General features: G+C 33.9%; 3 protein-coding genes across 4 annotated transcripts; 2 read left to right on the forward strand and 1 right to left on the reverse strand.

The window, feature by feature from the left end:
- Positions 395-3,367, forward strand: LOC105172578. Its single transcript, XM_011094082.2, has 2 exons — positions 395-1,297; positions 3,130-3,367. The coding sequence occupies exons 1-2, from the start codon at positions 719-721 to the stop codon at positions 3,214-3,216; spliced, it is 666 nt and encodes a 221-aa protein (XP_011092384.1). The 5' UTR covers positions 395-718; the 3' UTR covers positions 3,217-3,367.
- On the reverse strand, positions 9,213-12,603 carry LOC105172579 (60S ribosomal protein L3). Of its 2 annotated transcripts, none has more exons than XM_011094083.2 (6): positions 12,518-12,603; positions 12,001-12,102; positions 11,482-11,592; positions 10,701-11,005; positions 10,067-10,476; positions 9,213-9,625 (listed from the first exon to the last, which is right to left on the reverse strand). In XM_011094083.2, exons 2-6 carry the CDS (start codon positions 12,083-12,085, stop codon positions 9,367-9,369), a joined length of 1,170 nt encoding a protein of 389 aa, XP_011092385.1. In that variant the 5' UTR covers positions 12,086-12,102; positions 12,518-12,603; the 3' UTR covers positions 9,213-9,366. The 2 variants fall into 2 exon arrangements, with proteins under 2 accessions (XP_011092385.1, XP_011092386.1); XM_011094084.2 differs by lacking the exon at positions 12,518-12,603 and adding an exon at positions 12,414-12,434.
- Positions 12,770-15,032, forward strand: LOC105172580 (COP9 signalosome complex subunit 8). The gene is made up of 5 exons (XM_011094086.2): positions 12,770-12,961; positions 13,061-13,140; positions 13,288-13,469; positions 14,312-14,419; positions 14,661-15,032. The coding sequence occupies exons 1-5, from the start codon at positions 12,878-12,880 to the stop codon at positions 14,798-14,800; spliced, it is 594 nt and encodes a 197-aa protein (XP_011092388.1). The 5' UTR covers positions 12,770-12,877; the 3' UTR covers positions 14,801-15,032.

Raw genomic sequence — 26,543 nt, forward strand, 5'->3', positions numbered from 1 at the left:
TCCCTCAATCTCTGGGAGATGACCTTCCACCGAACCCATAGCGGATTCAGTCTTATTTAATTATTTTAAGATCATGCTCCACCGAATCTATGAGAATCATCCATTGAGTATGTGAGGGATTCAGTCTTCTCTAACGAACTAATAATTACCTATAAATTGAGAGTTTTCTCAATGGGAGAAGACAACTTGACCTTCATACTACAAGCAATCATACTCTCATTTACACTCTTTTATTTCAAAACACTTTATTTCACTATTTTCTACTCCAAATAAACCCAAACACCAATTCTTTTCTGGTCGAGCAAAAATTATTGCAAACACTCCATGAGTTGTTTGACTTTAAAGGACCAGGATCTGAAACATGGCAACATCAAAGTAAAAACTGAAGTATGTGTATGGTATTATGAACAAGTTAACTCAAGAGATATCATATACAGAGAGAGAAAGTAGCATACTGAGCAACCACTCTCACTCACGTGCTGCCTTTTCTGCTTGCCAAGCAATTCTTCCCCTCCTCCCTCATTCTCTTCAAAAGCAACCAACTCCCAAAAGCTCAAATTTAATACTAATTCCACTGCAAACTCGACTCCAGAAAGAGACGTAGAGAATAAAGCAAAAGTAGCCAAAAGCGGTGGCCGCTGCCGTGGGCGGTGGTGGGCCTTACACTTTTTCACCCAGCTTCCCCAAATTCTCCGGCAAACAAAACTCACCCCCAATAATGACCTCCGGACCCATCACCACCTCCGCCTCCGCCGGCGCCCACCACCACTACTACCCCCCCTCCTCGTCCTCTTCGTCCTCCGCCTCCTTCCGCGGCTGCTGCTGCTGCCTCTTCCTCCTCTTCTCCTTCCTCGCACTCCTAATCCTCGCCATCGTGCTCGTCGTCGTCCTCGCCGTCAAACCCAAAAAGCCCGAATTCGAGCTCCAGCAAGTCGGGGTCCAGTACCTGGGCATCAGCCCCACCACCGCCTCCTCCGCCACCTTCTCCCTCATCATCCACATGCTCTTCACCGCCACCAACGACAATAAGGTGGGAATCAAGTACCGCGAGTCCACATTTACAATCATGTACCGCGGCATACCCCTCGGCCGTGGCGTCGTTCCCGGGTTCTTCCAACCCGCCCACAGCGTCCGCCGAATCGAGACCGCCATCGTTGTTGACCGAGTCAACTTGCTGCAAGCCGATGCCGCCGATTTATTAAGGGATGCTTCATTGAACGACCTGGTCGAGCTGCGAGTCGTCGGCGACGTCGGGGCTAAGATCCGGATTCTAGGTTTCACATCACCAGGGGTGCAGGTTAGCTCTCACCTCAATGCATATCCAAATTTTTTACCTTATTTCATCCATTATCACGATGGTTTTCTGGGATTTCTTGGTCTCTGTTCTCCGTGCATTCTACCATGTGCATTGTGGAACATCCTTGCTAAAATGCGCCAGCATGACCTTTGGTGATGATTGGATTAGGCTGCGTAATACAGTTTCATCACTCTTTTAAGTGATTGGGGCTTTAGATTTTCATTTGTTCCTTTTAAGGTAAAAAAAACCAAACTACATTTAAGGAAATAAATAGCTTAACTAATGTTAAGGATTTCAAATTATTCGACTCCAAATTTTAATTGTATTTTGTTGAACAGCGATGAATTTCAATTTTTTTTCCTAATATAGTCTTTTGAAAATCATTTTTCCTCAAACTCGTTTTTCTAAATTCAAATACCTTCTGGTACATCAATCCAAACACACCACAATTCAGATTGATCCATTTGACTTTAGGAATTTCAAATTCCTAATAAAAATCATTTGAATTTATTTGCATATTTTTATATTATTACATAAGGTTCTAAGTTTTTTCTATTTTTATTTTAAATTATATTTTTTTTTAATATTGATGACTTTTACGTTGTTTTGATATGTCGTATGAATTTGAATTCTTGCGCTAAATTCTTATATCTTATATTGATATTTGGTTGGGTTTTGAACCCAATATACGAATCGTTCTTATATTGCAAATTACCATATATTTTAGGATTAAAAATGCAATTTTCTAGTCTTTCTCTTTCACATTCATAATTTACCCCTCTGGTCTCTTACACTAGTGAAGGTGAGTGAAATATACTACATTTTTGGTCTCTTACACATAAAATTTTTCAAGGAGTCATATTTAGGGGACCAAAATTATAAAGCAACATTTTCTAAGGGACCAATTTGTAATTATTTCATTGCTCAATCAAACTTAAAGCAACTTCAATATCCTCATTATTTTTTTAAATAGATTTTGGACATGGACCCTATTTTTAATTTCATGTAATGACAAACTTCATGGACCAAAATGTACCACCTGACAAATTTGAGGGACCATAAGTGTAATTTCGCCTTTCTCGTGTTCCTCAACCCAACATTTCGTGTAGCACCAAGCACTTGTCCCCCCACCGTGCAGTTAGCATCTCCCTAGATTGTTCCCTGTTTTTACCCCCACAACCGCCCCCCTAACTCGCACTTTTTTATCTGTTCTTATTCGTTTCTGCTTTAGATTTGTACGTTACCTCCTCCCACAATTTATCATTTTTAAAGAAAATTAAAAAAAACAAAAAGAAAAAAGAAAGCTTCTTCTTTCTTGAGCCCACTTATGTTCACTTTGTTTTGTTGGTTTCTTGAAATTATTGAAGTTGGCCTCTCCCATTATTTAGGTCTCATGGCCCTTCAAATTTTCTTGGATTCTTTTCTTTGGATTAATAATGATAAATAAATTATAATAATTTATCTTGATATATTGAACAATATCTTAATTTAATTAATATATTAATATTATTTATAATGATAAATAAACTACAAATACTCACGTAAAGTGAGATAAATGCTCATACGTTTTGTGTGATTCAAACTCATGACCATAAATTTTCTTGGATGCTTTTGATCATGGATTTGATAGTTATGTAAATGTTGCATTCAATGTAATCTAAATTCAATATGTGAGAGGATATCGGAAATTTAATTGTAGAACATCTACAAAAGTGGGAAAATGCTAATAATACAGATCGGATTCAGCTAAATTCAAGTGTTTTATTTTATGAATGAATTATATTTATTATATGATTGATTTCTTGACGGAAAAAATGTGGAATGTTGGGCAGGTAGCATTGAATTGTACAATAGGGATCAGTCCTAGAAAGCAAACCCTAATATACAAGGAGTGCGGATTCGATGGCTTCACCGTCTGACCCGACCCGACCTAACTCGACTCCGGACCAAACAAACTTGGCCCGGTCCCACTCCCCACTTCGCTTTTCTATTTTTACTTTCTCTCAATATTAGAAAAAAAAAAAAAAACTAGAAATGGAGAATTTCACAAAAAGTGAATTGTCATCCCACGTGGGTTTGAGCTGTTTCTAAAGCAAAACCCAACTCATTCACTCCAACGCATAGAAAAAGAAAAAGAAAATTGGAGAAAGAGGTTTTTAAATTTTTTGGAGTCTGATTCATTGATGTTTGTCCAATTGAATTCGATATATATATATATATATATATTATGTTACATACCCAAAGACAAATCCATCAATATTTTAGAGGAATTAAGATATTAAGGATTTGATGAGTTTTTTTTCTTTTTTTCCTTTTTTAAAATAAGCTCAACCCGTTATTTATTTAGATGATTTTTTAAAACTCTTTCATCTTAATATTTCATAGAAAAGAAATATTTTCACAATGTTGTCAGTATTTTAATTTTATCATTCGTATAATGGTCGCTTCCCCCCTCGTTAAAATATTGATTTAGATGGTTTAAATTTATGATAGTTATCAGGGTTTTTTTAGTCGTCGTTCAAAATATAAAGGGATTATTATGCTAAAACTCTAATATTTTATAAGTTTTGATGTTGTATTTCACCCAAATAGTTTAAGAAAGAAATTATTTTTATATACGATTCAACATTTTTTAATTCAAATGAGCTTAATTAAACACCCTACTACTCCACTTGATAAGTTGATAGAATTGTGACCACCATTTGATATCAGCATGGACAGGAAAGCACAACGAAATTTAAAGTTTTGTCAATTAATCTAACATCAATAGCTAAATACATAAGCCTATGACCTTTCGAGTAAAGGATCGTGCACGAAACATAAAATAACCACGAGTAGGGATAATCAAATTATACATGTATTAGTTTATTTTAATTAAATATTTTTACACAATTAAATCAATCTTATTAAATTAATAGAGTTTGATGTGAGCAAAAAATCCAACTTGAGATCATTTGAGTCTCGATGAAAGTTTCCATGAGAATTGGGGGTGATTTAAGCAATTGGTGAAGAGTTGTTGCTTCTATCACCAAATTCCCAACCATCTTCTAATTCAATATTTCTATGAAGGATTGTTTGAGGTGAATAGAAGCTTGGTGGATGCGGTTAGTGCAGGTGCTTTATATGACAAAGTTCCTATCGAAGCACGCAAACTAATCGCAACAATGGCGGCTAATAATCAACAATTCAGTAGTAGAAACAACAACCCCACGAAGGGTAAACAAGGTAAATACTTCTATTGATGAACGTTTAGATAAACTTACTTCTCTTGTTGAAACATTCAACAAGTCAAGACTTGTGGGATATGTATATCTTCGGGACATTGGACCGATGTTTGTCCTTACACTTCACGAAGAATCAACCGTACATGCTGACACCATCGGTGGATTTTTCGGGCAACAACAAAGGAGATATGACCCCTTTTTCAATACCTATAATCCCAGATGGTGAGATTACCCAAATTTGAAGTATGACAATCAACCTCAAAACTTTCAAAGGGTTCCACACCAACAACTACCACCACCACCTCGAACCAATCACAATAATAGTATGCCCCTGGAGGATATCGTGAAGACACTCGCCTTGAGCACCCAACAATTCCAACAAGAAACTCATAAATTCCGCTTGAGCATACAAAATTTGAAATCCCAAATGAGCCAACTAGCCTCCTTCGTCAGCCGCTTGGAATCTCAAGGTAAGTTGCCCTCTCAAACTATTATTAATTCTAAACAAAACGTTAGTTCTATTAATTTATGCAGTGGAACAGAGTTACAACTCGAAAATAGCACTAGGTGTGGGCACACACAACAGGGCAAAACAAATGATGCACTCAAAATTCCTTCATTATCCGTTACAAAAGTATGATAATTCGACATAAAGAGTAGATGACATCAGCTTTAAAGACCATTACAAAGTCGTTACAAATAGGTTGCAAATTTTGTGAAGGATAGGGCCCTTCCAAATCTGCCTTTTCAAGCTTTTTTTCATAGTTCTAAACAAAACGTTAGTTCTATTAATTTATGCAGTGGAACAGAGTTACAACTCGAAAATAGCACTAGGTGTGGGCACACACAACAGGGCAAAACAAATGATGCACTCAAAATTCCTTCATTATCCGTTACAAAAGTATGATAATTCGACATAAAGAGTAGATGACATCAGCTTTAAAGACCATTACAAAGTCGTTACAAATAGGTTGCAAATTTTGTGAAGGATAGGGCCCTTCCAAATCTGCCTTTTCAAGCTTTTTTTCATAGTTCTAAACAAAACGTTAGTTCTATTAATTTATGCAGTGGAACAGAGTTACAACTCGAAAATAGCACTAGGTGTGGGCACACACAACAGGGCAAAACAAATGATGCACTCAAAATTCCTTCATTATCCGTTACAAAAGTATGATAATTCGACATAAAGAGTAGATGACATCAGCTTTAAAGACCATTACAAAGTCGTTACAAATAGGTTGCAAATTTTGTGAAGGATAGGGCCCTTCCAAATCTGCCTTTTCAAGCTTTTTTTCATAGTTATATATGAATGTTTTATTTATTGTTGAATACATTTTGCATTATTGAAGTTGGTATAGCATAAAAGATAACAGAAACTTCACTGATTAAATTATATATTACCCTCAGCTACCCTCTAAAATCTTTTTATTTCCTCCTTAGAATATATTATATCACAAGATATCCCAGAAATTACATTTTTGTGATTTTAAGTTTTGTATTTAAACGTTTATTTAAAAAAATAATATTTTTAATTTAACTACATATATCATGCATACAATTTTGTAAAAAAAATAACATTTTATATTCAATCACATATATAGATACTAAAATATATCACAACTATTACTCACAAAAACTACGGAGTTCATGTAGAAGTCATGGGGGTATACTTTACTATTTAAATTCGTAGTATGATGAAAACAAGAGAACGTACCTTGAATTATTGAGAGAACCTTTTGAAGAAAATTTTTGTATTGCACGACACTTACCTTATAAACCCGGCATTCTTCTTGCATCTTAGAAGCATTCATATGCAAACGTAAACAGCCTACAATGGAGAATTGACATATAAAGTTAAAACAAAGCGTATTCAAAGTCATTGTCTTAGAAATGCCACTCATGCTCTAGCCTATGCAGTTCATAAAAACTCTACCTGCAGCTCTGAAGCTCCCGTACTTGCTCCTCGGAGTTTTTAAAGGATGAGAAGCTTGGTGAACACGGGCACGTATGATTATGTGCAAAAGTGTTGTTTCATGCAGAAAAAAATTGGTACTCCAAGTACTGCAAACAAATACAAGAATCTATATTTCTACCACACCCCTTTGCTACATAAGCAGATATTATCAACACAAATCTCTAGAGATCTTCAAGAGAAGCACAAGAAAAGACAGAGTATAAATTGAAGGGAAATCCAATAGAACGAACTAAAAATCGTGGCTCTCCACTCGTTAACCCCTCTGGCTATGTAGTCTTGCTCCACAACAAGCTCTGCATACCATTTCATCTCCTTAGATTGTTGCTATGTACAACCGGAATTAATTAGAGCACATGTAGAAAAGTGAGTAAAATGCAGCCGAATATTGATTACTCGAATGAGACAACATAAAGGCAGCCACATAAAACATGAAGAGAAATATCCACAGCAGTAAATTAACTGGAAATGGTTGAAAATCTAACCAAGAATAATTTCTGAAAAAACCAACATTCTGAATATAAAAAGAAAATTAATACCAGGTAATGCTGACAAGAAATCATGATAATGATAAAAACATGTATAAGAAACATTCCTGATGAACAAAGATGAAAAGGTGGGAGCCAAGAAAACAAGAAACTTTTTACTACCATTATCACCCTTCAATTGAAGCTACCAGCCTACTATGCATGAACACAAACGCATCAGTATGAAATTCCATTCCAAGAGTTAAGCGAAACTATGCAAGAGAAAAAGAAACGAAAAACTTTTACACCAAGAATTTCAAGAATAAGAAAAACCCACAAATAACTACGCAGAAACTAAAAAAAAAATTACACATACTGTGGGTATAAATGAAGTTTCTGCATTCGTTCAATCTGCAAAGAACCCAAGGCTCCAAAGCTTCTTTTCAATGGGTTTGACTTTGTATTTTCAACGAAAACTGTTGCCTAACTATTTCTTGATTAACCCATGTGATTATCCCACCAGAAAAAACATAAGGGATTGCCTGTAAATTTATTCAAGAAAATTTCAAATCGATCTTGCTAAATATAAAAAGAAATCACTAAGCTATAATGTAGAGGATGAAATATCAAGAACTCTAAATGACTACACAAACACAGAAAAGGAAACATGCCTGATGATCAGTGGGAGCCAAGAAATGTATCACTCTCCCAAGATTTCCCAATTTCTTTAATCATCATCACCATTGTCATTGCCCCAGTCACATACACCTTCAATTGGCGGATGCCCTTCACCACCTTCAGCTATGTTCTTGCTCTCCATGCATGAAGACAGAGAAACAAAAACCTTTTACATCAAGAATTTGATCAACAATCAAAGAACCCACAAAATTTACGCAGAAACTAAAAAGGGAAGAAAAGATACATACGTTGTGGGTATGAATGAAGTTTCTGCATCCATTGGTTCAATCAAGGCCTCAAATTAAGCTTCTCCGATTTTTAATTCTATGCTGAACCACCCACTCACACTGCATGACTATTTCTTGAATAGTCCATGTGATCATCACATGAAGACAAAACAGGAGGTGTTAGAGATTCATTCAAGAAATCTGTGTAAGAGAGATGAAAAGTACCACTCAAGACTTAACTTTCAGGGCTAAGAATTTTGACGCTCCTCTTTCTTAAATACATATACAGGTTTTTTGAACGTTGAGTGTGAACAGACAGATTTTCTTGATTTGGAGGGAAATAATACCCTGATGTTGGACTCATCAAGCGCTTGTAAAGGTGGGTTGTGCCAAGCCCACTAACAATCAGACCGGCTCTTGGGTTTGTTTACCAACAAAATTTTGGATTTAAAGATATTGTGAGCATGTTGTCAATACCTGTTTGATAGAAGACAAATTATAAGTTAGTTATTACTCCAATTAGGTCTTGTAAGAACAAGATAATAACATCACACATTTAATATAAATTTATATGTGTGACACACTCAAATGTGTGTATATAATTAACTTTAAATATTAAAAACTAATTATTATTTTAAAAATATATATTAATTAGATAAATATAATAGATTGAAAAATTATTTAAAAGAATTATGAGAAATTATTTAAAAGAAAATAAGAGAACAAAAGGGGATACTGTAGAAGTTGAAAAGGGGGAAAATAGGAAGTTGAAAAAAGAGGAAACAAAAATTAAAAAAAAAAATTGACGAACAACAAAAAGATGAAACACTTAATTATAGAACTAGTGTGTGCAATTAATTTAAATTTTAAATAATATAATTATTACTTTTAAATATATATATATATATGCTATTTAATAAACAAAAATAATAATAATAATAACATAAAATTTGTGAAAAGTTATTGAGAGAAGAGTGGACGAATAAAAGAAACTGTTAAGTTGAGAGAGAGCGAATTGGAGGTTGAGAAGAGTTTAAAAATCTGTTGAAATAATTTTTAAAATAAATATATAACACACCACAAAAACATTGAGACGTTAAAGAAGTGGCCATCATTTATGATAAGGTATAGATATAGATAATAAGTTTTTTAAATCAATTACAAACTTCACATAAATAACATGATATAAACTCAATAGTCTTAATTTATCTAAAGACTTCAACATTTTACTTGAAATAAAATTTATTATCTTATCAATTTAGAAAACATCCTTATAAAATGTATCAACCTATAAACTCTCATACTTAAAAGACACCCCACTGCTTTAATGATTTGTCCCATAAAGCATGTAATAGAACGGAACTTCCATAAATAAACATGTAAGTTTGAAACCTGACATAACCACAAACTCCAGAACATAAATTTAGCTGTCTAAAAAATCAGTCTGCAAAAATGATATTCAGCAGTAAAAGCTATCTCAGAAATTCCTCTCCGAAAGCTCTTAAGCCTTGAGCCTCCCATAAAACTTCTGCTTCTCCTGGGTTGTCTGGAAGCGTCCATGTCCGAACTTGGATGAGGTGTCAATGAACTTGAGCTTAATCTCTTCAAGGGCGACACGAGAAGTCTGGTTGAGGAGTGTTTGACGAAGAGTAACAACCCTTTTCTTGGGACCAACACAGCAACCCTTGATCATCAAGTAATCATCCTTTACTACACCATAGTGAGGGAATCCACCCATGGGTGTAATATCTTTCTCAGTCCTGCATCATTTCATTTTCAAGAAAGGATCAAATACAAAGAAAGCATAATACCAGTTTATGCATTCGAACTTCAACATTTCATGATAAGTCTTATTGGTTGTCAACAATTCAGAAGCAAGTAATTGTAAGGATACTAGTTAGAGATACAAGGAAAAATTGGCAATACTGTGAACCAAATTCAGTACACCGTTCAATCCAATCAAAGAGATCACTCCACCAAATTCACAAAATTGCAAGCATTAGAGAACTCTGTAAGTTGAAATTGCCAGGCGTACTATCTTTTCTTTTTTTTCCTCATAATATAACTCAGTATAAATACCACTGCAGAAGTTAAAACTAGAAACCACCAAGTCCATGCAAATAGGAATATAACAAAGCATATTATATAAATCAGAGATGGAAACTAAAAAGACTAAAAATAAGTTGTGCAGAAAATTATACCTGTCAAACTCAGTACTGGCGGAGTGTTCTTCATTCCCTGCCTTGCCAAGTTTGTAGATCTTCTTGTTCATTTCAGTGCGGTGATGGTATCCATTCTGACCAGCCCTAGCAACTGTAAAGGAAACTCTAGCAGGATGCCAAGCACCAATACAGGCCACCTTGCGAAGACCTCTGTGCGTTTTGCGGGGTAGGCGTGTGACACCCCAACGAGTAACAACCCCTTCATAACCTTTCCCCTTTGTGACACCAATAATGTCAATCATCTCGTCTTTCTGGAATACAGCATCAATAGGGACCTGCTTCTCAAAGAAACCATATGCAAAGTCAACCTTCTGGGCAATAGTCCCACCATTCACTTGTATTTCCATCAAGTGTGCCTTCTTCTGTTTCAGCCCCTTCATCTTCCTTATCTGCATAACAGAAATGTACCACACAATTACTACCAGACCCATGGGTTTTTCTTTGGCATAGTGATTATGACCAACAGTTCTAACAAAAGGTCAAGATGTCTGTAAAGGAGACAGCAGAAAACAGGGTGTCACTTCCCCTGTTCAGCCGACAGACCTCATAATTCCTAGAGTTGGACATAAGACACAAACTATAAAAAGTATGGAGATTAAGTGTGAGATGATACCTGAGTGTGAGCCAGCACACGAATAACAGATGCATATTTTTTCAGTTTCTCCAGCTGTGCCTGGATATCCTTCTTCCCCTCATCAGTCTCCAATTTCTTTGAATACTTGGTAAAGGCCTTCTTCTTGGACTTGCACCAGTTCTTGTAGAACCTCCTCTTTACCTCCTCACTCAGATGCTGAGCCCAAACTGTGTTAAGGCAGCGCAGACCACGAGGAGTCTTCACATACCCAACCACTCCAACAATTACCATCGGAGGTGTTTCAATTATAGTAACAGCCTCACATGTCTCCTTCTTGTGAAGTTCTGTAATCAATTCCACATGAGATTTTCATTTCATGTGCTTGCTAATGAACTTTTAAACAGCATTTGGATATAGCAACAGGCAAACAACAATTGAAGTACATCCATTAAAGATATAAACGCATCAAACACCACAACGCGAAGCAAGAGAAAATTTCATCTTAGAGGAAACCACAATCTTGTAGAAAATAACAACAAATGACCCCCATTTAAATTAAATAATTTGATGATAAATGCAACATAAAGAAAACAAGGAATTGGCTCTCAGAAGACTTCTTAGAAATGTCAACAAATCATAACAGGAAAGAATATAAAAATTGACCAAAAAATAGAAATGAGATTACAGTTCATGCAGGTAAAGACTTGAGAATACGATCCAACCAGAATTATGCAGCAAAATATGGTCATATACAAACGTACACATCCATTCAATTAGAGCAATAGCCAGGCAAAAGAAATTTGGGGCGTAAATAATTTACTTGATCCAGGTTTTTCAACTTCTCTGACAATGTGGGTCATCCCAGCCTTATAACCCAAGAAAGCTGTTAACTTGCAGGGCTTGGTCGGGTCATCCTTGGGGAAAGCCTTCACTGCAATATTCAATAGGAAAATCAGCTTAGCAACCAGTAGGTGTTTCTTGAAAGAAAAACAGAGAAAAGGCCAAGGAAGCAAGCATACTACACTGTCCATCTAAAAAAATTCAAAAAAAATACAGAGTAACATGATACAAAGTACATTTGACAAATAGGGCATGTAATAACGCACACCAACAGAAACCAATTCTACAGGAACAACGGGAAAGGAAACTTCTAGGACAGATACAGCACTTAAAGAAAAACTAAGGAAGAACAGTCCAACCAAGCTTTTCTTGATAGCCAAAACTTCTACTTAATAGGCATTTGATACTCTTTCGTCCTCTCCACTGAAGTACAAGGACTTAGACAAACCATTCCGTCCAAACATTTTCAAAAGATTTTTTAGGATAATTAGATAGTTACCCTTTCCCCTGTGGCGAGCAGCCCGCTTCCTCGGGAGGAAACCGAGGGATCCATGCCTTGGGTGCTCAAACTTCCTGTGCGACATTCTTCGCCTCCTTCACTCTGAAACAATAAAACGATTAGTCAATGTTACAAAAAGAAAAAAAGACGCAACAAACAACTCCTACTCCGACATGCATAATTTAACTACAACCATTTTACCAATTAACGTTCAATACAAAAACTCTCACATGTGCAGCAGCAGTTTTCATGGATTATTAAACATAATGTGCGGAGCAAATCTCTTCACAAATGAACAAAAAAACACCTAAATTTAATGAAATATTCATAAATGAACATATTGCTCTTAAAAATAATCTAACAACTGGTTGTTTTACATGCTCACAATTCATAGCAATCCCACATCTACCTACATTCCAATCATCTAGCTGAAAAATTGGAATCAAAGAAAATGCAGCAGTAACCAATAAACATGTTGATGTGTTTCCACACGGAGAGAGAGTCTCAGAGAGCGTACCTGAAAGCTGCGCTGGAGGATTTAGGCTTTACCAGTGAGAGGAAAACCCTACTGCACTGGGCTCTCAGAATTTATAGCATTCCGATGGTCGAATAGAATCACATTCTGGGCCATTAAGAGTTGGGCCAAAGTACGAAGCCCATTTCTCTACAAGCCCAATAACTTGAAGTCCATGTAGCCCATTTCTAATCGGCACTTTCGACCCATAAGCCCAGCCCAGTTAACTCAGTACTTCCCCAACACCACATCACCACTCTCACGAGTCGCAGCAGCAGCAGAAGAAAAAATTCCCACGCACACACGACGGGAGAGGAGGAGGAGGAGAGGAGAGTTCTGCGAGCCGCACCGGCGCCAACATTGATGGATTTCACTGTTCTGCACGAAGCACTAGCGCTCAAATCCTACGATCAGATCGCCGACATATGCGACACCCTCATGCTCCAGGTTCTCGATTAGCATTTTCGATTCTCTTATCTTTACCTATAATCCCCTTCAGAAACCTAATTTTCTCTCTCTCCTGCTTTGCCTATTTATCGATCGCAGGTTGCATCTGAGGGCGTCTCTTTTCACGAAGAATGGCCCTACGCTGTTCATCTCCTCGGTCACATTTACAGCAATGACATGTAATTTTTCCGATGTATTGATTATATGATTCGCAAACGAATTTATCAAATTTCAGTATGTTTATTTGTGTTTTAATTGTTTTTAGTGCAGGAAAGGGTTTGGATTACATAGTGGTGATGCTGATTTTTTTTGTTCTTTTGTTGTAGTAATAGTGCAAGGTTTTTGTGGAAGAAAATACCATTGACAGTAAAAGAGAGCCAGCCGGAGGTATCGGCTGTATGGAAAATTGGGCAGAGGTTGTGGATGAAGGAGTACAGTGGTGTTCATGAGGCCATTCGTGAGTTTAATTGGAGTCCACAAATTCTGGGACTTGTGGCAGCTTTTAAAGGTAAATTAATGTGTATTATAAGGCATTTATATTAGTTAATTTGAGTGTCAATAGTATTTATTTTTATAGATTCTTAGAGTATTTTTGGAGTCAATTCGAATTAAGTTCCGGGGCTTTATAGGTGGTACAATTATGGTATATTATTGCTTAGCTTAGGTACAAAGTTGCAGTAAAGAGATTAGGCTTTGGGGTGTTTGTTGTGTGGTGCATGTATGAGTGGAGCTTGTGCTTATCACATGTATACTTCATTCGCCAAATTTGAATTTGTGATTGCCTATGTGTTTCAGTTTAAGACAGTGAAAAATTTGGTACTGGAGAGACCCCTCCAACATCCCAATTATGTGGACTATCAAAGACCATTATGATTATTACGTATACCATCTGATGGTTCAAATTTCTTCGAAAGCTAAAATCCATGCTAATAACGAGGTTTAACTCCCTTCTTCATGAGTGCTGAAACTGCCGCTCTTCTTTGCAGTTTGCATGTTGGCGGGGATTAATTTGTTCAATGCCTAGCAATTAGTAAATAATTTTCTTACTACATGTGTTGTACCTTAGGTAGCTATAGATGCAACTGGTGGATCTAACATCAATGTGTGTCTCTTTGACCAATTCCTGCAAGCTTTGTGGAGAAGAACAGGGATAATTTTTGTCATATTGATACGGAATGTCAAATTCATTGATCAGCAAATTAATCTATCCATTTTTGTTTTTTCTTCTCTTATCCAGTCTAGCAGAATTCTTCGTGGAAATTGTAGTTTTTGCTTCCATATTAACTTTGATTTGTGGGACTTCAGTTTCTATTTTATTCACCATTATTTGTATATATGTATTTACTGCAGAACGTTACACTAAAAGAATGTTTGAATTGTTGCTTTCTGCGTATTCAACAATAAGCATTCAGGACACAGCGCTTTTCCTTGGGATGAATGAAGATGACGCTGCAAACTGTAAGAACCCATCCTTATACAGCTTCTAATATCAATACTCGTATTACTTGATATTCATGTGGTGCATTAGTTGGCTATGATACTCTGTTAGTTCTGTGAACTGTATGTGATATAGGTCTTAAAGCAACTGATGTCAAAACTCAGTTTACTGCATAGCTTTTATTCTCCCTATTTGCTTTTCTGTAGATTTCTTATCCTGTTGAATTTCCATCGATTGTGTTTGATTTTTTCTTCTTTGCAGATGCATTGCAACAAGGCTGGACTCTAGATCCCGCCTCTCCAATGCTAACTGTGAAGAAGCAGGCTGTTGCAACAGAGCAAAAACTGGATCCCAGTAAATTACAGCGATTGACCGAATATGTGTTCCACCTCGAACACTGATCCTGAAGATCAGACGCATATAACAGGTTTAAATCAGTTCTTCAAATGGCTTCACCGTTTTTTTTGAACCTATATGTTGTAAAACCTGGGCAATTGATAGGTGAAAAGCCGATTGAGGGTCGTTAGTTTCATCATCTGATACAAAGCTCTATGCCTTGTTTATCAGACACAAATACTGGAAGATTGTCAATGGTTTTTTGTTTGTTGTTGATCGTCTACCATTTTCCTGCCCTTTCGAGTTGTTAGATATCTTTTGCTTGTGGTTGGGTGATCATAAATGTGAATCGTGAATCCAACCCGGAAACAATTCAATCTTGATGACATGAAAAATGAAAAGTTATGCTGTTTTCTATCACAATCCGCCCCACAAATCAAGATGGCCTGATAAGACAAACGGAGAGTCGAGATCAGAAATCTGCATGTAAATGTGAAAAACGTGGTATTGATGGAAGAAAAGCAGCATCCTTAATTAAATTGTGTAACTAACTCTGTTGTGACAGAAAAACCAAGTTAGAAACATATTAATGGAAGCAAAGAAAGAAGTAGGCATGACTATTGATGTGACGTGTTTAAAACAAGTGAGAAAAAGGTGATTTCTTTGGGGTAAAAAAAAATAGTTTATAATTGAAGTTATATATAGGATAATTACAACGATTTTTCTTAAAGTTTGAAATAATTATGAATATTTTTTTATTATTTAAAAAATTATAAATACTCTATGATGTTTAATGAAATTATGTAATCCTTGAATTGAGGTATGAAATGTCAATTTTGCTCTTATTGTATTTTTTTATTTTTTTAAATTAATAATTATAAAAAATCAAACAGAATGGATGAAAAAAATTTAAAAATTATTCACTTAATTTATAAAAAAAAATGAATAAAATTATAATTTTTAATTTACAAGAACATTTCGGTCGATTTACCATAAAAAATGAATGAAAACCTAACAGATTGAACTAATTGTTAGACGACCGTTAAAATCAGGAGGTATTAATAATTTTCAAACAACGAGATAATATTCATAATTATGTCAAATTTCAAGAGATGTCATTGTAACTTACCCCATATATATTCAATATTTTTCTATCATAAAAGATAAAAGGGATTTTTTTTTAATTTAAAAAGGAAGTCTAAATTGGTTCCTCAATTTTCTCTTGGAACCGATGACTAAGAATGGGGTTTGATTGGGTATTTTGAATCCCAACCCGACTTGCTCGGGTTCAGATAATGTTTTTGGAGCTTTTAGAAAATCAAATATTAGGTTTTCGATACTCTATTTTCATACATCAGGCTGGACTGTTAAGAGTACCTTAAGTTTTTTTAAACGTAAAATATGCATAAAGGAATATTTTAGTTTACTAGGATTTACTTTCTCATTTTTCTCCCAACTCTTTCTCCTTCCCTCTCAAATCTCTACAAAAATCCCTCTTCTTTCTTTCACATACCTTAAATTTTTAAAATATCAAAAATATCCTCAATGTGTTGTTAAAATATAAAAAATAAATAAATTTCATTATGTTGAACTTCATTCAGAAGCATTGTCTCTGATTTTCAGCATTCACTTTAAAAATAAAAAGAAAAAAAATTGGGAGCCTGACAGAGTTCGATCAGGATCGAATAGCTAAAATAGTTATCCGAAATTTTGGATATCCAACCTCAATTATTTGAATCCGCACCACCCGACTTGATATGCACCCCTACTTATAACCTATCTTTCACCAAGAATAAAAGACTAAATACAATAGGTCCATACGTGAAAATATAATACGTAAAAACCTTCCAGAATAAAAATTATATACAATACGAATTACTCAATTGGCAATTTTTTATGTTTACTATGGATAAAGTGCAAGTAATCTGAAATAAAATGGCACGCGGTTCATTACACATAAAAGGGGTTAAATGCAATTTACTTTCAAAATTTAAAAAAAAAAAAAAAACAAATTATCCTACGTGTTTCAAAAAATGAAACAAATTTCCCTCAAGTCAACAGTTTATAAGTATTTCCATTCCTATAGTTTATGAAGAAGATTTTTTGCTTCATTTTTTAAAATATTGGATTCATTTGCTCTATATATACTTTTATTTTTTTTTCTCAGGAACATGAAAGCACTCATACACATGATGCTCTCTCATGTATTTCGTTTAACATATATACACATTTTATGTGTGTGCCACCATGAAATTGGTTGCCTCAGAAACCAAAGCTACGCAGAACCGTATGAATTCACGCTACACATACATACAGGCAGCATAGGTGCTTGAGTAGTCGAGTTTCGTTTGTACGAATACGTACATATACATATACGTACATACACACATTCGTGTATATCATGATCAACGTCCCATCTTATCTCTTACGATTGGGAACTATTGAAGTATTTCTTCATGGAAAGGGAGATCCCCACCCTTCAATATATCAAAGTCGCATTTCCAGTGTGTCTGTGTGTGTATATGTGTGTGCGGGCCATGGGAAAAAATCACTAACACATAGTAGAAAACTATATGAATTAACAGGAAAATCGCAGGCAACCTCCTTAATCACGAGATAATTAAGCTACATATAATTAATCATCCAGACTCTCTGTATATATATATACACACACAAACACACAGAATTACCAGAAGACTGAGAGAAAAAGCGTCAAATCTTGGGCCTCTTGAGAGAACGACGACTCTTGACGAAAGGCCGAGTCTCTCTATAGATATGGAGAATCGACCTCAACTTCTTTCTCCGTCTGGGTAAAGCTTCCTCCGCAGAGTTCCCCGGCGATTCTCCGGCGCTTTCGTCTCCTCTGATTCCGTCTCTAACTTCTTCTTTCCCCCACGGAAATTTCACCCAGAAAAGCTGGAAATCACCGGCGGAATCGCTTCTGAGTTGAATTAGCTGCAATACTGCGTCCATTTCCGACTTCGTGAGACTCGATTCCATCTGGGTCTCTCTTTTTTCTCCTCTTTTCTGGGATTTTTTCAGTTTTCTTCACAGATATATGGAGTGGGGGTGGGGAGGAAAATGTGGGAAGAATGCTTAATAACAGGAAGGAGGTGAAGCCCGAAAGTCGTTTGCTGCTGTTCTTGGGGTTGTTGTTGAATGACGAAATCGCCCTCGATCGGGAGATATAAAAGCTTCGGGTCAGCTGATATTTGAGTGGGGGAATAGGTAATTTCGCGTAGCGTAAAGTTGTGTGTTGTTAGTAAACAGTAAGTGTTTGTTTGGGCATTCACTAATCAGCAGCTTATGGATTAAAAGCTTAAATTAATCTGTATTCCGACTTCGGGATTATTAGATTTATTACTTAGGGTGTGTTTGGTTGGGATAAAAAATGAAGAAAAAAGAAAAGTGAAAGTAAAACTGAATGTATAGAAGATAATCTTATATTTAGCTAGTAGGAAGACACGGGTTTAAAGTAAAACTCAATGTTTATGAAACTTCTCCGAAGTCCAATTTTATCTTCGTCTAAAATTATGCCGAAAAGAGGAAGTATAAGTTCAAAAACAAAGATAAAAAAATATAATTTTTATTTTTATTTACTCTATTACTCATATATATTTATATATATATATATATATATATATTCTCTTCAATTATTTTCTTCTTTTCGTTGATAATATCGTACACAATTTTCAAATAAAAACTAACAGAATCGCTGACAAACTACTGCATCGAAATCAACAATCAGTTAATAATCTTGTTAGTAATTTTTTTATTTATTTAGACTGAATATTTTAAGATAAATGAACAATACTCATTTTGATAAATATTTTATTAATAAAAAATATTCTTATTCTTATCTATTCTAATATATATATATATATATATATAAACACCCTCAAAGGCCACACTCACAAATGGAGGTTAATGACACCACCATCTCATTTTTTTGTGAAGCCAAAAATGTCCTTCATGATAAAATAACTAACTTATTTCTATTTTTTTAAATTTATATTAATTAATAAATTATTCTTTTCATTCTTTTGCTTTTATATATGTATGTAATATATTGATTTATATATTTTAATCTTATTTATAATATTTGTACTAATATAAAAAAAAAAAAGAAAAGCCCCAAACAATTGGCAGTTAATGACACTGTGCTAATTTTTTGTAAAGCCAAAAATGCTCTTTCAATAAAATAAATAACTTATTCAATTTTTTAAAATTTATATTAATTGATAAATTATAATTTTTTTATTTTATATTTTTATCTATGTAATGTACTGATTTATATATTTTACTTCTTATTTAAAATATATTTTAAAGCGTAAAAAATTATTTATTATATACATATAAAAATCACGTGCCAAAGGGATTAAGATTATAAAAAAAAAAAAAAAAAGGAAACTCGTGGGACCCACCTAACCCGTTTGGCCTAATTCTAATTGTTTCTGCTACTGCTAGTCTGCTACGGCTTATCCAATTCTCATTTGCGGTCTGTTTGGCACGTGTCGAATTCATTTTAAGTAATTTAGGTGAATAAATCAATTGTTATTAATTATTGATTGCTGATTATACTATATGGTTGTTGAATATTATTAATAAATAAACAATTCATCCCAGAAATATTATTATTTTGAATTATGCCAAATCTTGACTTAATTTCTTATTATTTTTAATTTTTTAATTTACTCATTTTAATTTTAATTCGATAACTTTTAAAATTGCTTAATTTTAGTCCATCAACCTAATTCCAAACAATTTTATCCTTACACAGCTTTTCAATAGCAATTTTAGTCCATGTATATCCATTCATTCTGTATCTCGTAGCTAATATTCGTCTAAAATGGTATAAGAGTCTAAGTTTGTTAAAAAAATATTTATTTATATTATGCTTAGAGCATTAAGATGAACTATCAGCTTTCATCAAAAGAGTCATGAATAAGTATTTGTATAATTAGATATAATTTTAAAAGATTGATGTAGTTTTTTTTTTCAAATCTATTTAATAAAGCATAGTGCATTCTATTTGTGTTTGTCTTTCAACATGTTACTGTCTTTATTTTTGACATAATCATACTAACTAGGCATGGCAGGCGGAGTGGACCCCGAAACTCGCCCGACCAACTCCAATTTGGACTCGGGCCCCACCTTGCCCTGGTTTGAAATTTGTTGAGCGGGTCCGACCAGCTTGACTTGTAATTTATAAAAAAGATTACGAATTAAATATTTTGTTGAGTTGTCAATACAAATTATATCATTTATGTATAAAATTATTAGATTGTAATTTTGACTATTACAATAATTATTTTTAGATTGGATCAATTCAATTTGTTATTATTCACATGGTGAACAAGTTATGAATTCATCAATTATAAATTTAAACAAAATCAATGTTTTCAATGCAATTAAACAAATAATAAGTTGAACAAATATACAACTACAAATAAATTCCATTCATTCATTTACTTAGTACTACAAATCATTGAAGTTTTCAAATTCTTAAGATATGAAAATAAATTGCATTTCAATTGTTCATATTACCCCAATCATTCATTATTAATTATTTAAATACAAATATCTTCCAAATTAATTACAAACCATAATTTTCAACTAAGTGGAGTGGGCGAATTAAAAAAATTCAAAACTCAAAACAATTTTTTTTTTAAAAATTTAATTATTATAAATGATTGTGCGAGTCCAAATCAGCTACAAAACCCGAGACCCAATTCAGAGCTCGGGAGATTCAAAAAACTTAACTTAAACTAACTCCAAAAGCTATTTCATTGGACTCAAACCCACTCTACCCGTGATTAATTCCCCTACAAAATTCGGGCTTTGGGACAAATTTAAAAAATTAAATTTGAACCAACTCGAAACCCATTTAATTAGACTCACACCCAATTCATTATAAACGAATACGAGACGAAGCCCGATTTACTTGAATCGATTGCCATGCATAACCCCTAGATGCCTCATTGGACCTACTAATATATCACGCAATCAAGTGTTATTTGTACGAGGAGGATTATAATACGTATAATAGGTGGGGGGGGGGTGTAGGTGCCACGTGAAACGTGTGTGTTGAAATGTTATTGTCATACATGGTCATCACGTTTTTTAAATGTTGAAAATGCTATTTGGATATGTATGTGCAAAATAACAAAATTAATAATATTTATACGTTTGGTTATAATACGAAGTTCATAGGAAAAAAAAACCATTTAATAAAATATGCTTTTTATTACAACAATATCAAAAAATATACATATAACAATAAAAATATTCAAAAAAAAAAAAATTCAATGAAGTTGGATATTGATAGTTACAGGTTTGTAGGACGTATTTGGTTAAATAATAAGAAGGGTATTTTTGTACGTTTACCAAATACGTACCAATTTCAGTTTTGTACGTCTCTCCACTTAATTAATAAGATAGATATTTACTCACACTCATTCATACACGGTGAATATTATAATCATTTTATGTAAAATATATACATATATGTACACATTATTGTATTTTAGCTAATTAAATATTCTTCTTACATAAATGAAACCTCAATATGAATGATAACCCAATAAACAATTACAAGAAAATATTAAACACAAATTCCAAACCAGAAACTAACAAAAATAAATTATTTCATATGCAAAAACTCATGAAATCTTGATTTATGTTACTGCAAACATAGCAGTAACAGAATGTTTAAGAATGTATGTAACTAGACCGTAGCATAGTATCAGCGCCCAACGGCGTTTGTTAAATGCTAGGGACGTAAATGGGTTGTGTCCGGCCAAGTTTGCCAAAACATAGGACCCCAACCACCAAGAATTTGTTGGAACCAGGATGTCCGAGGCAGGTTGGATCCGATAGATCAAGAACTTTTTAAAATATTCAAGGATTTAGTTTACCATGAAAAAGCAGCACGACTTAGCAAAATGTAGCATGAATGCTTTAGATTTTTAGGGAAGACATGAAAAAGGAAAGGAATAGAGTGAAGTAGCCAGATCCAATTGCAAAGGCGAAGATAGAGCAGAACTGCAGAAGCTCAATCTGGTGAGAAGCAGACAGTCATATTAAAACAATTGGACTAACAAAGTGCAACTGGAGCAGGTAACAAACAATCAAGACTGTGTAAAATAGAGGCGAGGATTGATGAGAAAGAACGGAACCTCAGACGATGGTATTTAGACACTGTAGTGAGAACAGGAGGAGGGATCCCAACAATTACACCAACTGTTATGACACGAAGCAATCAGCATTACTGTACAAAATCAAAGAACGATATTTGCAGCTTAAAATATAGAACTGTTAATGATGAAATGTAATAACCAATATGGTTTTTCAAGAAATGGTATTAGAGATGAAATAAAACAAGCACTAAGAAATTACTAACACCATGGGATGTGCTTGGGGTGATATTATCTGGTACCCAACCCGTCGACAACAACTTGCTGTAAATTCCTATAGCTTCAAACATTTTCCCTTTCATACAATGCCCCGGAATCAGTATGGTGAAAGTCATCTTATCAGGGATGCATCCCTTTGCCTCCATTTCTGCAACCATTGCATTTGCCTCGTCTATGTTCCCCGCTTTACAAAACCCATCGATCACAGGGTTGTAGATAAATGGTAGGGGGAATAATGTTGTCCTTCCAGTTCAACCGCCTCAACAAATCACGAGCCTTGTTAAACTATTCTCCTTGCACAGAGCATTAATAAAAATAGATAGAGTATATACATTAGGATAAACCTTCAGCTAGTTCATTTCATCCCAGAGCTTCATGCTGTGGTCTGTCTCTCCAAGCCGACAATGGCCGTCTATGAGAGAGGCAAAGGTCATAACATCAGGATGAAAACCACCCTTCACCATCATTTCATACATCTTCAATGCCAAAGTCAACTCACCATTTTTTCCAAAACCGTCAACGATATCATTAAAAGCAAAACAAGTTTGGTCTAATCCCACAATCCATCATCTCATAAAAAGAGTTGCAGCATCCTCCATCTCACCTTGCACTATCCAGAAATGACCAATGTGTAAATCACAACATTTGGAGAAAACTCTCATTGTAATTGAACTACTCTCAGTAATTCCTCCACTCTATCTACATTGCCAACTCTGCACAAGATCCAGACAACAAACAAAACTTCTCATGAGATCAAAAAGCTCAGAAGCCTTCTCAACCTTATCAACCGGGCACGAAGCTCGCATCACTATGTTAAAACTCAAATTATCAGGACAAAAGGCCTTGTCACCTCAACATATGACCTTCAAAGAATACAACAGCCTCATCAACCCGATTTCTACTGATTAACAAGCTTAGATATCAATTATATACAAAGGGGCTAACTATTTCTTCTCTCTGATTACACAATTCAGCTTTGGCAATCAAAATTTCTTCCACAACCCTAGATTTTCCAGCATTCGCACATGACAAAACTATAGAATCTAAAAAGCGAGTTGTCCGGCAAAAATCCGTCAACTTTCATGAAATCATACACTAAATTTAGCAGAATCGCGAAATGCCCATTCGACAGAGCGACCTCAAGAGCAAATCAAAAGCGGATTTCGAGTAAACAAAACTCAAACCTAGCCTCAAGCACTGAAAAAAAAAAAAGCTAAACGCTAAAATTGGAGTATTCAATCTATAGTTTATGTGATTAATTACGCCGAACGCTACAGAAGAATCCGACTTGTGGTAAATAATCAGAGACTTAAACACAGCAAGCGGCTGAAAGTGGTGAATCAAGTGGGAATTCGCTGAAGTAATCAAACTTGCGACCCGCATTCATGCCATTTCCACGAGCGTTGGACATAAACAAACTTGGAATAAATAACTGATTAAAAGTTAAAAATAAATTTCCTAATAATTGAGTTTCAAATTAAAATTCATAACAAATTTAGATTTTTTCTATTTTAAAGACGATAAGTTCGTATAAATGTTCATATTAAATTTAAATTTTATGTATTTTGATGGATTAATTTAAAATAAATACAAGTGCTTTTTATTTTTTATTAGCTGATTGGATCAAATCATGTTCAAGTATAATTCAATAGATCCATATCAAAGTCCACTTATGATGTTTTAGATTAATAGTAATTGACCCGAACTACAAGTCAAAGCATACTCATGCCTACGAAAATAGAGTCTCCACGACTTATTACTAAAAATAAGTATTAAACAAGAACAATATTACTTTATATGTCAGCGCCTCAACAAATCGAGTGTGCTTTTTATTTTAAACTATTTAGTATCAATCAAATAAAAATTACTGCTACAATCCTCAAATAAATTAGGATTCGAATTTGAACGCCGATACCTTTGTTGGTATTGAGATACCTTAGAAATAAGAATAATGTGATGGGTGTTAATTAGCGGGGATTTTTTGCTGAGTTTTACAAAATATAAGGGATTTTTAGTCTATTTCAAAAACACAATGGGGCTTTTAGCTTTTTCAACAAAATGCAGGAGGGTAAAATGCATTTTAGCCTAAAAATTATGACAAAAATATTTTTTCATAGTGGATAAGCTAAATTTTTATCTCGATTTTTATTTAATTATGTTTAAGAATAGATATTTATCAGAACTTTTAGTTCATAATTATTGAAAAATATATGCAATAATATACTTATCATGTGACTGATGCTCTTTAATTTATTAAACTCCTCAAAAGAATTTTGCTTCTTCCAGGTGGGCCGGATTTGTAGCGTCCGAGGATGAAGGGAAGAGACAAATAAGAATCTGTTTGAAATAGCGAAAACACAATGGGGAATAGCAAAACAATTCCCTCGGTGCCTGTGTTTGTCGTATCCTGGATCGGACCGGCTCATTTCCGGGCCGGCACTGATTTGATGATTTGACAATATTAAAGTCAACCCCAAAACGGCAACTCCCATTTATGAGCGGCTGTGCCATTTATGGCAGGCCTCAGCTCAATATTACCACCACGCCCTTCTCGGCCACGTGTTCTCCTCTATTGTTCTTGAAAATATGGAATAATCATTCTACGCTCCTTAACTATAATTTATTTATATTTTTAAAAAATAAATATAAATTTATTAGAAATATCAATATCATTTATATAAAATTATATACATTTTTAAAAAATTATGCATAGACCCTCCAAAAATATCGATATTATTTTACAAACTAATTCTATGTTAGTGCCAAAAGCTATAAATAGTTTGGTATTCATTTTTACAATTAAAATATTATAAATATTAAGTTGTTATTTTAAATACTTCAACTTCGATTTTATTTTACTTTTCATATTTATTTTCAAATACTCGTAATTATTACTAATATCTGATTTATATTTTTTATGAATTATTTTTCACTACAAAATAAAAATTATTGCAAATAATTTGATTGGAAGTAAAGAATGGAGTGGTCAATTATTCACATCACATTCATTAAAGCTATCATTTAAGTTGAGTTTGAATTAAGAAATAAAGAGAAAAGGTCATTTGGTTTTATTTATAATGTTTATCTCTAAATTCTAATATTTTTAATATTGAATTTGCATATTTATTTGATCCTCATGTAAAATTAAAAATATGGTTAGACTATAATGATGAAGAACTTTGAGGTGTATGTGCAATTTTGTTAAAAAAATATGGGTGATTTGTATAAATGATATTAATATTTTTTGAGGTGTAAGTGTAATTTTTCAAAAAGTATGAGTAATTTATGTAAATAGACCATAATAGAAGATGTAAACGTAATTATATTTAAACAATAAGGATTAACTATACTTAGACCTAGGGTTGTTCATTTCGATAAAACAAATCGAATTTTTGGTTAACCAAAAATTCAGTATGCTAAAATATCGTGCCAAATACCGGGAACCAAATTAAATGGTTCGATTCGGTAAAAAGCCAAAAAATCAATTTTTTATTTTGAAATCTGCCATTATATAATCTTTATCCAAAATTACCTGTTTGGATTCCCGCATGCCACTTATGGATGCCTTGGGCCCATGAATGAGCTGGTTTTCCGCTTGCAATTCTTATTTTGAGCAAGTTCAAGCTAAGGTGATCTCGACTATTACTTGTGAAAAAAGAACCCCTTGATTTTATGCTATTTTTGCCCTCTGTAAATATCCCTCCTTATAGTTTTCCTTCAATGTGTTTTCTATGAGCCTTCAGAGTGATAAAATCATAGAAAGTAGTCGCTTTTCTTTATCTTTAATCAAGCTTTTTTCGACTCTGGGGAAATGAAGCTCTAAAAAAGAGAGTTTGCGCTGTCTTATTTCGATTAAGCTTTTAAAATTACACTTATACCCCTTTTGAAAAATTCACCATTTACACCCTATCTCCTTTCGGTAGGTTTAAACAGAAAATATTGAAATTACTAAAAAAAATGATATAATTTATAATTTTGTCCATCACTTAATATTTTTATAGAATAATTTTGTACTTATAAGGAAGATTGTTACATGTTACTCAATTCTCATGTTAACATCACTTCATATATATATATATTATTTTTATTTTTTATAAGTATAAAAAGATGCATAAAAATATTAAATTCATAGTAAAATTATTCCATCTAACCCCTAAAAAAAGGGAATTATGTGTAATAAAGAAATTTCGAAAGAAATGTATAATATTAATTTGTTTAATAAAAAATATAATTAGTTAAATGATAATAAATTATAAATTAGGAAAATGTTTTGGATGAGATGATGAGATTGGTATGGGTAGATAGCGAGTATAACTATGTTTTTCTACTCTCGGAAAGTGACATGATTGATTAATACATCCCTCAGTTCCCACTCCTTTATCCTCACTTTCCT

The sequence above is a fragment of the Sesamum indicum genome, linkage group LG10 (assembly GCF_000512975.1).
Source record: "Sesamum indicum cultivar Zhongzhi No. 13 linkage group LG10, S_indicum_v1.0, whole genome shotgun sequence".
Classification (NCBI taxonomy): Eukaryota; Viridiplantae; Streptophyta; class Magnoliopsida; order Lamiales; family Pedaliaceae; genus Sesamum; species Sesamum indicum.